The sequence below is a fragment of the Loxodonta africana genome, chromosome 4, assembly GCF_030014295.1.
Source record: "Loxodonta africana isolate mLoxAfr1 chromosome 4, mLoxAfr1.hap2, whole genome shotgun sequence".
In the NCBI taxonomy this organism is placed as follows: domain Eukaryota; kingdom Metazoa; phylum Chordata; class Mammalia; order Proboscidea; family Elephantidae; genus Loxodonta; species Loxodonta africana.
Window position 1 is genome coordinate 155436062 of NC_087345.1, and position 13866 is coordinate 155449927.

General features: G+C 42.4%; 1 protein-coding gene across 2 annotated transcripts in view; it reads right to left on the bottom strand.

Annotated features, from left to right (window-relative positions):
• Positions 1–1599: 1599 nt before the first annotated feature.
• FAM171A1 (family with sequence similarity 171 member A1) overlaps positions 1600–13866 on the bottom strand; it is a 154218-nt gene continuing 141951 nt past the window's right edge. For both annotated transcript variants that reach the window (XM_064284885.1, XM_064284884.1), the window contains 3 exons: positions 8340–8456; positions 5151–5265; positions 1600–4537 (listed from right to left, as the gene is read on the bottom strand). In XM_064284885.1, the coding sequence (XP_064140955.1) occupies positions 2836–4537; positions 5151–5265; positions 8340–8456 (1934 nt within the window). In that variant the 3' untranslated portion in view covers positions 1600–2835. The remainder of the gene's footprint in view (positions 4538–5150; positions 5266–8339; positions 8457–13866) is intronic.

Sequence of the window (13866 nt, forward strand, 5' to 3'; positions counted from 1 at the left end):
GCTATTTGTTGAGGTTAAACAGCACAGACTTCCTAGCAGGCTCCTTTATAGGTGGGGGAAACTCACCACTAGGTGGCAGGAGCAAGATGCCTGTGATGGCTTTAGCTGTTCAGACAATATAACTGATTGGGAATGCTGTGACCCTCACTGATTCTTATCAGGCTACACCGAAGGCAAATGAAATGTTTTAAGTGTGCAGTCACAACACTCTGTCCAGACAAGTCTAGTCTGGTGATCATTGTTGGTGCCCTGGGCAAACCTGTTGACCGCTGAGCCTCATTTTGGATAGCTGTAAATTGAGTGAAGCTTTGTCTTTGGTGCAACCGAGTCCGTTTTGGCAAACTCACTGCCTTGTCTTCTGAGGCACATTGTGTCTTGTAATCACTGCTGGCTGCTCGATGCTTTCTGCATCGTGGCCTCCCCAGGTTGTCCTGCCTAACAAGGCAGAAGTTGCAAAAGGACTTCCCTCTCAACCTTCCTCAAAATAGTGAATGTGTTACCTACTTTTCATGGGTAAGCCAGTTGCTGTCGAGTTAATTCTGACTCACGGTGACCCCATGTGTGTCACAGTAGAACTCTGCTCCATAGGGTTTTCAATAGGTAATTTTTCAAAAGCAGATCACTGGGCCTTTCCTCTGAGGCACCTCTGGATGGACTTGAACCTCCAACCTTTCGGTTTGCAGCCAAGTGCGTTAACAGGTTTGCACTACCCAGGGACTGCACTTTCCACAGGCAGCATGCATTAAACAAGGTTCTTCTGGAAGCAATGCTTTGAGGAGGTAATTCCACTGGCAGCAACCTTCAGCAGAGCTGCAAAGGGCTGAGGATCAATGAGGCAGGGGGCTCTGTCAGCATTCTTCCAGTCACCTAGGTCTGGCCTTCGGTATTCTTTGAGAGGCAACTTACTTTGTATAAAAATTTCAGGGTAGTTGCCAAATGTTTTGTCTCTGAGCCTTAGTGAAGTTTGAAAGGGCTCACTTGCCATCTATTGGTGAGAATATTCACTCCTAAACAGTACCCAGCATTGTCGGGGAGCCTCTGAACCATATTTCCTCTTAAAATATTAAACATCGACATTTGAGAATTTAAATAATAAATATTAGCTTGATTAGTTTTCTGCCTGCATAGAAGTCATGAATAAAGATTTTGTAAGGAAGCTGTTACTGTAAATATAGCTAGCTTAATTTCTTTTTGCCAATCTGTTCTATGTTCTGATATCTCCATGAATGATTCTGGTTAGTAGCTTCCATATCTGAGATGGTTCTGGTCATTTTAATGAAATCTTCTCGAAGCTGTTCCAAGACGGATCAATATTGAACATGAAAGAAAACATCTGTTTCTTGCAAAATACAGAGATGTTTCTTTACCTGAAACACAACAAAATGTTACCTTGTGCTTGTGAGTAAAACTAAACACAAAGGTGGATTTTAAAGATTTTAACCACAGTGTTAATTCCTAGGTGTCTATGTGATAGTCTTTAAATACAAATCCAACAACCTACATTTCAGATTACCAAGGGATCAACAGCCAATTCTTAACAACAGCTTTGGCGGTGGGGGCGGGGAGGGGGTAAGGCTCAGAATGCATTAAACACAAAAACATGTTTCTTCAGAGTTTATTTTGAATTTTCATTTTTGGATAACCAAGCAGCTCTTCAAGGAGAATGCACAGAAAAGTCATTCTGGCACTTTTGGATAGTACATAACATTTTTTTTTTTTTAATAGTCACATTCAGTCACATTGCTCAGTCCATACTCCATGTCTGGTGAGCAAGATTAGCCCATAGGATTCCCGAGTTAATACGTAACCGTATATACAAACAGCCAATAAAACCATAATGGTGGCTAGTGGCCAAAGGGATGGAGTAGAGAAGGGTGTCTCTAAAGTGTCCGCTAGTCTATCTTAGCTAAACAGAACCCACATTACACGTGGTAACTGCGGAGTGCACGGCACGGCAATGAGAATGGTGAGCACATGTGGGCACTTGGCGACATGCAGTTTAAAGAAAAGGGGTACAATTTCATAAATTTATAAAACCCAGGCAGTTCAATTAAAGGAGTTAAGAAAAACAAACCAAAAAAAAAAAAAGTGAGGGACTCTCTATTGTCACTGTAAAAAAGGCACTTGGAGTTCATGGGACCAGAATTGAAGGACTCTTAAGCTGATAAACGCAGGATTTCATTAAAAGGCTTGCATGTTAAGAGTTGACACTCAGGACTTCCAGAAGGGAGACACGGAAGGAAACCACTGAGAAGTAGAACGGATGAAAATGAAGGCATAAAATCTTTAAAACCAAATTGTATTTTAAAAAAAAAAAAGCAAACCAAAACCTAACCAAAGCAAAATCTAAGCAAAATACTACAAAGCAGCGATGCATAGCTTTCCTTTCAGACAATGCATACCTTTAGGCACTAAGTGCCAGCCTAGTTTTCTCAGTCATCACTTTACAGTAGCATTATCATGATAAAACTGATTCAAGCAATGCAAAAAGAGTTTCATCTGTTCCCATAATCTGAGGGAGAACTGAGGTTATCATTAAAACCTAGCAACATCATCTGTGGTTTCTCAGCGTCCTCCGTGGTGGACATATCAAGTACGTGGAACAACATTCAGACACTACTTTCAGCCACCTCACTGGGGGCATCCATTAAAACCATCCTTTACTCTGAGTCAGAACTTTAAATCCTTCCTAACATTTACACAGCAAACAGTTACGCAGTCAAGTCCACTCTCCACAGTTGCCACTGTTCAGTTTCCTCCATGAACAAGTAAGAGCTTCCGTAAGAAAGAATATTTGGCAATTTTATATTCCACAGTTGGTGGCTCTGTGACAGCTCATTTAATGTTAAATGCCATCAGGGGTCTTTCCTCCCGTTTCTGCCAGGGGCTTTTCTTGTCTTCGCCTTGGTCGTCATCGTCATCTTCATCTTCCTCTTCCTCATGAGCAGACCTTCTGTGTTTAGGACTGGCTGATGGCTCCAGTGGGACTTCTGCAGTTCGTTTTGTTGTCTCTTCCTGCAGGCTGGGCAACTGACCACTTCTCCGACTAGAGCCATCCAACAAGCATCTCAGGGCACTGTCCTCGGGGGTACAGACTGTGGTCCCACACTCACTGCTGCTTTGGTCCATGTCATCCAGATACACGAGCTGTGTGTAGGCGGTGCTGTCTGGGGCTCTCGGTTCTTTTTGCTGGTGCTCCTGGACAGGTGGGTGGTTCTGCTGAAGAGTCAAAGGGTCTCCTCTTCCCTTCCGGGCAGATTTTGGTTCATTCATATCTACACCAGAATCCAAACTGGCATCATTACTCCCGTTCCTTCCAGCTCTTTGGAGATCAATGTATGAATGTCTAACATGAGCATTGGACCTTCCATCCAGAGAGACGAACCATGCTCGGGGATGTGGAAGTGGCTTCCCACCCCCAAGTTCCATCAGAGCCTTTTCTGTCAGAAGCTGAACCTCACTGTTCATCTGAGCTAAAGCCGCGTCATTGAGTGATGCTGGGATGGAGAGAGACTCTGACATGGACGCGTTCTGGGGACTCCACTCTCGGGCACCTGCATCTTGCAGGTGCTGCTGTGATATCGCTTGGGAGGATAATGGCTGGGCTTGTATCTGAGATGAAGGGTGTGGGAAGATCCCTGCATGAGGATTGGAAAGCTCAGCCTGAAGTCTTTCTATTTCAAGTTGCTGGTCAGCCGGGACGACCAGAGGCTGGCTGACATAGGAATGGTCCCCTGGCAATTTCATATAATGAGCGGGGATGACCAAGGCAGGTAATACTTTTCTGTAAACGCTGTCATTGACCTGGTCAACCGAACTACAGCAGATCAACTGGCCTGGTCGTGGAAAAGATGTCGGTCTTTCAAGATGATCTACTGATCGCGACATCATACATTCAGTAGGTCTGCGGTCCAGCAGTTGTTCTTTCTCAGGAGATGAAGGCGTGGGGTATGTGTGTTCCTGAATGGTGAGTTTACTTCCTGTGGAGATATGGTTAGTGGATGCTTGACCTTCTCTGTCTTGCTTGTCAAATAAAGGCTGTGAAAGCATAGCATTGTAACTCCTCCTGTACTCGTCATTGCCAGGGGACTCATAGCTGTCTCTTTCTATAGATTTTCTTGATTTTAGGGGAAAAATCTCCACAGACTTACGGTAGTCTTTTCCTAATGTGCCACTTGGTGTCAGGTTATCAAAGGAGATTTGGCTTTTACCCTCTTCCTTCTGAGAGAGAAGTTCCTCTCGAGAGCTAAATTCTTGTGAGGTACTGTAGGAAAGTTTTAGCATGGGGGTGTGGAGATCCACTTCTCCGCTGGAAGACATCATTTCCAAATGGACCCCGCTCATCAGCTCCTTTGAGCCTGGTGCATCTGGGCGGCTGTGGCTGGTGACAGACAGCGGACCAGGGAATTCAGACTCTCGATGGGAAAACAGCAAGTTTATGTGTGACATGGAAGTTGACTGATCTCTCTTGGAGCTCTCTAGGGCTGTAGGAAGCTGCAGTTTTCTATGGTGCTGGCGAGGTTTTAAACACTTCCTCCTGTGATCCAAAATACAATCCAAACCCAAAGATTAAAGATTCTCATAATAGTAAAGTTTCAAGTAAAATTCTAATTCTCAGTTTCCTAAAGAAAAAATAAAACGGAAGAACTAACCAACAGCCAGAAGCCTTCTCACCCCGCTCTCCCTCATCCTTGTTTTAATTCAGACGACAATCTGGAGGTTTTCTATCCTCAGACCTCCCTAAATGCAGCTGATTTATTCATTCGCAAGGGGTTACCCAAAAGTTGGTAATAAACATTCTTGTAAACTGAATAGACATGGTATCAAAATAAGAATAGTTCTGCTTTGTCCTGGAGAATATCATCTCTTAATCAGCATTTAGGAATTTTTCTGAATGAATCATAAGCCTATATGATAACTGTCAAACTTTTTTTCATAATTCCCCTTTCTAAGCAGTGTCATACCCAGCATGCCTCACATTGCTTATGCATTCCTTTGCAACTCAGATCACAAATGTTCTGTTTCTCAGACATTTTTCTCATGAGAAAAAAAGTATCTCGACGTGGAAAAAGAAAAAAAAGATCTCAATATCAAGGCTTGCACAAGAGATTCTAATTAAAAAAGACATTGCCAAAATGGTAAAACTTTACCTGCAATAATATAAAAGGAGACACAGCAAAACCAAAAGTATGAAAGCCATTCCTCCTAAAATGGCCAAAAGAAACACCGTGTGATACGTGGTAATGTCCTGTGTTACAACGGGACCTAGAAGGTCAGAAAATGGCATTTTAGATTTGTGAAAACCTTTAAATAAAAAGAGGGATAATTAACTGTGAACTCAATGTCTTTCTCTTACTATTACTAGCTGAGGCGCAAAGCAGTGGCCAGACACCCTTTGGATGACGCACCTGCAGGATCACTGTAATTTCAGTCAATGAAAGGTAATTAACATGAATCATTACCAAAGCATCTGTGGCTAAGAGCACTCAGAATATGCAACTATTACATACAGTTGTGTCAAGGGTCCCCCCTTAGCTGAGAAGACAGCCTCTTTCCATAGCATGTCAGCATTAAAATACATGATCTTTTAATAAAAGAAAATAAATACATGATAACGAGTGGGACTCTCACGTTCGGAGAGATGGTCTGAGTATCTGGGGATTTTATACTGCAAGAAGAAAAAAAATCACAAGATTACATTTTCACTGGGTGGAGAGCCCTTTGTCTCAATGAACCAGTTTCAATGTATGAAATAAATTTCCTATGAGTTAAAAAAAAAAAATTAACAACTTATTACAGGGTGTTAAGTGTTACTAAAATGCTTTTTCATTTTTGTTTAAGAATATCTTTCTCTACAACACTTTTTCAACCTATTATATATATTTATATATATATATACGTATATATATAAGTATATATATATATACGTATATATATATATAAAACCACTGACCTCTTCAGAACTTGGGAAATTTAGCTACAAGTTTACCAGAGATAAAAAAAAAATTTTTTTTAATTTACATTGTACAGAATTCCAAAAGGTAGCTTAAGGCAGACTCTTTATGTTCAACAGTACTAAGAATCTATTGTAATGTCACCTATAAAGGGTGGAAAATGACAACAAAAACCTTCTCACAGTACAACATGTGGGCACTTACTGGTGTCCAGTATTCTAGCAGTGCATCAAACATGGGAGGGAAGGACGTGTGGTTTCACATTATTTTATGATAAAAAAACCAAACCAAACCTGTTGCCGTCGAGTTGATTCTGACTCATAGTGACCCTATAGGACAGAGTAGAGCTGCCCCATAGAGTTTCCAAGGAGTGCCTGGTGGATTCGAACTGCTAACCTTGTGGTTAGCAGCAGTAGCTCCTAACCTCTATGCCACCAGGGTTTCCTTATTTCATAATAGCATGGCTATAATTATTAAACACCACAAACACCCAGACTTTTTTTTTTATACTCTGAGAAAGAGATTCTTTCAAAAATCATTTTAAGGAGACAAATCTCTTCATTTAAGAGCTAGATAAACCCAAAGAGGTTTACCAGTTGCTAAAAATAGTGAAATTAGTTCAAAAGATAATACCATTCCCCTGCAAATGACTTCACTTTAATGACATGGGGAGGGGCTAACATTTTCAAAAACTGGAAAAATAACGGACATTATATACAGCCTTAATTGTTCAGAGAAACAATTTTCTATACAAAGACAGCCCCCATAGACATAGGCAGTGTCTTGTCAAGAGGCACCAGGAAACCTGGGGTACACATAAAAATATTTTTCAAATAATTGAAGCTTGGTCCTATAAGTATTTAAAATCTTATTTTAACCTCTGCCAGTTGGAAATTTTATAAAATTTACAACCATATTCCACTTCCTTTTTAAACACAGGATTAAAGGGGGAAAAAACCCTAATTATTTTCTTGGCTTTGGCCTCATTAATGCATAGTACCACCGTCATTTGTTTTAATAAAGTGATGATGGCTGTGAGGTTACCAATATGTTTCTCTACATTAAATGACACCAGAGGCTGTGCTACTGAGCTTCTGTATGTGCTTTTTATAGCCTTTTATCTCTTCCTGTACCATGAGGAGGCCCTCAGTGGGCCTGTGTCCAGCAAAGTTATTTGAAATATATCTACAACAAAGGTTAATTTTAAGGCATGGGCTTTGTGGCTTCCACGTTGGCTATTTAAGGAATTTCTTTGCCTTTCTTCCTTACTCTTAGTCATGTTCCAGATATTTGAGATTTAGAGAATGAGGCATTTCTGTACTTGGTGCCTGCTTATACCTCTACCACGACAACTCCATAAAGGAAAACACATATTCTTAAACCAGAGATGTGAAATGTCAATTGTTTCAGTATGGGAAAATAAAGTAAAATGCAACAGATTTTTCAACACACATCTATATGGCCTCCATCAAATTAGTTACTTTGGGAGTCTAACTGTTGATTCTAATGATAATTTCCACTGCTAAAATATTTCGAACTCCCATTTTAGAACTGCCTTCTTGGTTAATTTATAAGAGACACCTTTTAATCATAGCACATTTTGATTTAGCTCAATCACCTGCTTTATTCACCAGACTTGGATGTATATGACTTTTAGATGTATCTAAAAAATCAAAGGTACCCTCTGGGCGTAAAGATTTGGAACCAATGAAGAGATTCACTAATGAAGGCAGGCCAAGTGACGTAGCTCCTCGAGGCATTTTCAGCAATAGAAGCTATCACTGGAAATAATTCTCCAAAGATGATTATTTTGAAAGACAATTCTGTAATATCCATAGGATACATTAGGGTATGTTGGTTTAAAAAAAAAAAAAAAAAGAACTTCTAGTCACACTCTGAAAAACATGAGTTAGACACAATGCAAATGGTTTGCTTTTAGGTCTTTTAAAGAAATGCCAAATCAAGCTTTTAGCTCTAAGAAGCCTCCAGTGGTGACATTCTCCTAGGCCCTCTGTTGAGTGACTATCCCCACACACTCTCCTCCACCAGGCTACAGCTGTTTCTGGAATTAGAGAGGAGGGAAGAAGTCTTCATCAGCTCTGTCGACTTTGGATTAAGAATTCCCTCTGGCAACTACCTAAGCCAAACAGGGACAAGAGACAAGGCTACTTTTTATGCATTATTCTTATCCTAGATGGGAGAGTCCCAACCGGAATTTCCCCACCCCATGATATACTTTATTTTCATCATTTGATTTTTGGACTTTTAACCAATTTTTGAAGAAGAGGTAATCTCCCTGTTAAAGTTATTTTTACAAGCATACTTAGCCTGAACCCACCAAGAAACCAACCATCACCATCTTCACAAGTGTTGGCTTCGTGTTACCTGGGTTGGGAGGAGACATGGCTGCCACCCAGTACCCCAACTGTGGGGCAATATAGGTCCACGTCAGCTGGCTGCCCTCCTGGTGCACAAGCCCCAGCCCACTCTTCAGCCACGTTCCTGTGGGATGCAGAAAAGAACATCAGCTAAATGCAGGCCCAGAGTCCTATTTAAAGCTTAATCATATTGTGTCACCTATAAATGTAATGTTTATAACACGTGAAGTAGCTAAAACGGTCTAGTTGTCACCTAGGGACTGCATACAGCTTTCTGTGGAGGTTCCTTTCAACTTCTGTTTTTCTTTGCCTCCCCAATTAAATTACTTTTGGCAACTTTATCAAACATCCCTCTTTCCAAACAGATTATTTTGGCAAAAACTTCTGGGTTTTAGAAATAGAATAAAGATGGCATGACAGACTTTGGTAGAAGTGGAAAGATGGGGGAAAAGTCCAGTGCCAGCTATCCCCTTTATTCGCAAACAAATAAGCAAATTTCCTATCCTGAATCACAGACTGGCTACATTAGAATCACTTAAGGATGTTTTCTTAAAAATACAGATTCTTTAGTCCCACACTTTCCAATTCTGATCCAGTAGGCTCAGCTTAAGTGAGTATTTAAAAAAACTTCCCAGTGAGCTCTGATGCTGACAAACACGGAATAAGTCACAGTCTATGCTCTTGCTTTCAGGTATTGCTTTAACAAAAACCAGTATTTAACAATGAGCACCTACTATGTGCTACATCATACACGTGTTCAATATTTTTATTCATAACCCTCACAACAACCTTGTTGTTGTTACGGGCTCTCGAGTTGATTTCAGTTTATGGCAACCCCATGTGACAGAGCAGAACTGCCCCATAGGATTTCCTTGTGATCGTTACTGAAGAAGTTTGCCATATCTTTTTTCCTAAGGAGCAGCTGGTGGGTTCAAACCACCGACCTTTTGGTTAGCAGTTGAGCACTTAACCATTGCATCACTGGGGCTCCTTACAACAACCTGACGAGGAGGAATTAGTTTCCCTTTTTAGCTGAGGAAATTGAAGCATGGTGAGGTACACTAACTTTTCCAGGGCAGAACAGAGTCTGTCTAACCTCAGGGCCACTGCTGCTGCTTCCCTTCTACCATGCTGCATTTCCTAGAACCCCTCCCAGCTTTTGATTACTTTTTTACTTTGCAAAGTTTCTAGCGGCAGACCCATTGAGGAAGATTAACTTGCCCTAGGTTGCTGAGCTGTTTCACAGCCAAAAATGAAAGCCTTGCTCTTGGGCACCGCTTACCTGAATCACCTGCAGAGGACCTTGCTTTGAGGCCTGTGATGGTGGCTGTCAGCAGAAGGAAAGGGAGAGTGCTGGCTAAGCCCCCCACAAGCACCCCCACGCCCACCCTGACCAGCTAGCATCCAGTTGTCGAGCACAGGCACAGTGCTCATCCTCTGCTCTGGATTGAGGCCAGCAGTGTGTGGCCAGAGTCCCTTGAGCTCCTTCTGCACTGAGGAGTTCAATCCTATAGCCACCTACCCAAAACGGTCACGTGTGACCCTGGGGCACTCGAGCCCCACATGGCTCATGCTGCCATTCAATATTCCACCCTCAAGTCCCAAATCCTTGCCTTCCCTCTGCACACACATCCCTGAGGTGGCAATAGTAGATTTTTCTTTTCCACTGAAAAAAAAGAAACAATACTTGGGCTGCTTCTAGGGCCTGTCAGTTGCCATAGCAACATTCAGATGCAGTGGGTGGAAAGGTGCCAGTGGTAATGTAGCACCTCCTTCCTTTGCTCAAACAGCAGCTAAACAAAGGAGGAGGTGAGAGAAGCTGGGTTGTTAGCAAGGGCTTGCACTCTCTGAGCCTCCAGTGCAACAGGCCAGATCTCTTCAGCTCTGGGTGGTTTCCATGCAAGTTAGAACAGAACATAAGCTACAAGGTTTCTCAAATGAGTGCAGGAGTAAGGATGTCCCATTCAGATTAATTTCTCCAAGAACACCAACCGGACACTATTTAGAAACTAATACAAGGCTACTGAAGAAACAGAAGCATAAGACTGTTGACACATTAAGAAAAAAGGATTTCTGTATTGGGTATAAGGAGCCTGGTGGTGCAGTAGTTAAGCGCTTCGCTGCTAAATGAAAGGTCAGCAGTTTGAACCCACCAGCCGCCCTGCGGGAGAAAGACGTGGCATTCTGCTTCCATAAAAATTACGGCCTTGGAAACCCTATGGGGCACCCTACTCTGTCCTATAGGGTCACTATGAGTCGGAATTGACTGGCTGGCGAAGGGTTTAATGGGTTTATGTTGGGTAAGAAGATTTCTGTCATGGTCGAGAATGGATTTTTGGCGACTGTTTCCACTTCCCCCGCCCCTCCCTGGGGATCTCCGTACTGTGGAGCCTCTGCCTTACATACTATACCCACTCCCACACATGCTCTCCCACACTCGAAACACTGTTGGGATCTCTGAATCAGCCAGAAAGTGGCCTTGCATTCTTTGGTTTGTGGTTTTCCCCAGATTTGATTCTTAAGTCACTGCCCTTCAAATGGAATGGATTACTAGGTTGGGCTAAATAGGACCCAGAGGACAAGAGCTGGAAGCCTGGAGCCCTAGTTCCTGCTCACTCATGAGTAAACCACCTAATTTATCCCTAAGTGGCATCTGCTTTCTACAACACGAGGAAAGCAACTGGAAACAGACTTTAAAAATTTTGGTAGAAACTACATTTGGGGCAAGTTACCAATGAGTTGATTGCCAGTGTGGAGACACATAACTGTCATCACCCTAAGAAGCCCTAGGTCCACCCTGGAGGGCTCAGACGGGTAGTGGTGATGCTGGTGGAAGCCAGAAGGGTCATGGATAGGAGGAAATGCAGCTGCTCTGGGAGTACAGTAAGGAAATAGTCCCTCCTGGGGTGGGTGGGAGGCTTCCAGGGTAAGTTTAACTTTGATGAACAAAGCAGGATTTTGCATACCTGCGGGAAGTGGAAGCAGAGAGAAAGAAGAGGGGAATGCTGTAGATGAAGGGAATAGCGTGCACTAAGCTGTGCACACTGGAAGATGCATGGGGATGGAATGGAGGCACAGGAGAGCTAGCAGGGAGTGGCTGGGCCAAGGCTGCAAAATAGCTTAGGGTGGTCTGCCCGTGAAGGGTTTCAAATGCTATTGGCAATGAAAAGTTGTCAGGGATCTGAAAACACAGGTACGATGTGATCAGAGCAGCCTGTCCCTACCTTTTCCTCTCCCAACCACACCCACAGCCTAGCCTCAGTTCTTCCCAGGTCAGTCTCCTCCCTGTCCACACAATATACACACGGTTTGTGACTTTTTCTGTAATTGTTGGCCAATCTCATATAATTTTTCTCTTTTCCAGAAAAGTACCTATCTTTCGAGATTTGAGCTAAGTCCTGTGTTTTTCCTGAGGCCTTGCAGTACTCAAGGATCTGTCACTTCTCTGCACTCCCAGGGCCCATGTTACTGCATCATCCACTGTTCAAAACACATGGTGCCTTAAGTTGCTAACCAGTTGTTCTATGTCTTCTGTCGTCTACAAGACTGAAAGCTCCATGAGTACATGCTCATTCCTTCCATTCCTTTTGTCTTCTTCTCTTCACCTAGAAATGTCCATGGAGTAGGAGCTCAATAATACTCATGAATGAATTAAAGTCATGTGAGCAGCCTTCCAAGGTACAATAGGTCTCTATTCACCTGGAGCAGGAGAGCAAGAGGGAGAGTCAGAAATAGGAGAAGGAAACAGAATGCGTGCCTAATTGCTTCCAATAACAAATGCCTTTGGCATGAGATCAGAAGAACTGGATGGTAAACCTGTTGCCGTTGAGTTGATTCCAACTCATAGAACAGAGTAAGACTGCCCCATACAGTTTCCAAGGAGTGGTTGGTGGATTTGAAAGGCTGATCTTTGCCTACAATTACTGAACAGTTTGATAAAAGATTCTACAGAAGAATACTGATCAAAAGGGGGTAAAACACAGAACTGAATTCCAGATTCTTGTAGAATCCAGACTTTCTGGAGCCACTGAGACGGGATAAACCCTCAAAAGTGTTGCTCTGAGATAATCTGTAAATCTTAAACCAAAAATATCCCCTGAAATCTTCTTTCAACCAAACAACAGGTTAGCTTATTAGGTAAAGAATGTTTGCCTTGAACATTGTGGTCTTTTGAAGAACTATTTATATGGGATCAAATTGATAGGAAGCTAGGGGGTAGTGAGTTCATGTTAATGTGGGGTGGAAATAATTCAGAAAAGGAGGGTGAGAATGGTCGCACAACTTGCAGAATGTAATCAATGTCACTGAATTGTACAGGTAGAAATTGCTGGTGTACGTTTTGCTGTGTATACTTTCAACAACAATTAAAAAAATTATCTCATGGGGGGAAAAAAAAGAATGAAGAAAACCAGACGTGCAATCAAAAAAGTATTATCAGCTAACCTTCTGTGAAAAGCTGGGTGTGGTTGCCAGGAAAGACATCCTAATGAAAGTGTGATTAGGATTGGGATTCCACCCTTCCAAACAAGAAGGAACAAAGCCAGCTGGGAAACAGTCATTTATTTTGGCGTAAGCTTTCTGTAAAATGCACACGTGTTTGGTGAATCAAGTGTGACACTGTTTTGGGACTCAACAATCACGCTGTTCCTGGCAAAAGCATTCCCAAGCTTTCTGTGTTTTCGTGGAAGGAAATAAGCTACAGGGAATATGCGAACTAATGAATTGTGTGTTAGAAACATATGCTTCTTATTACGGAAATTCTGATGTGGAGGGATGAGGACGTTTTCTCTACCTAGAGGACAGGGCACACATAAGAAGAGATTACTATACTGACTGGCTGGGGGACTGGGGCTGGGTTTCTTTACTGGTGATACTGGACAGCAGAACAAACAACCCCCTGCAAAGTCTCTGCTGTCGAATAATGTTATGTGACTGTGGGTGCTGGGAGAGGGCACCTCTTATCAGGTGGGTTGCTCAGCCCTGCCTAGGGAATGTCCAATTCTCCTGCTGCACAGACAAAGAAAGCTCCAATGCAAGGCCTTCTTTTCTTTTCAATAATTTATTTTTGTTGAAAACCCAAAAAACTAAACCCAGTGCCGTCGAGTTGATTCCGACTCATAGCAACCCTATAGGACAGAGTAGAACTGCCCCGTAGAGTTTCCAAGGAGCGCCTGGCAGATGTGAACTGCTGACCTTTAGGTTAGCAGCCACAGCTCTTAACCACTACGCCACCAGGGTTTCCTTTGTTGAGAATACACACAGCAAAACATACACCAATTCAACAATTTCTACACGTACAATTCAGTGACACTGACTACATTCTTTGAGTTGTGCAACCATTCTCACCCTCCTTTTCTGAGTTGTTCCTCCCCCATTAACACAAACTCACTGCCTGCTAAGGTTCTCATCTAATGTTTTGAGTTGCTGTTATCAATTTGATCTTATAGATAGATCTTAAAACGAGCACAGCGCTCAAGGCAGACATTCTTTACTAGTTAAGCTAAACCACAGTTTGGTTTTAAGATATTCAGGGG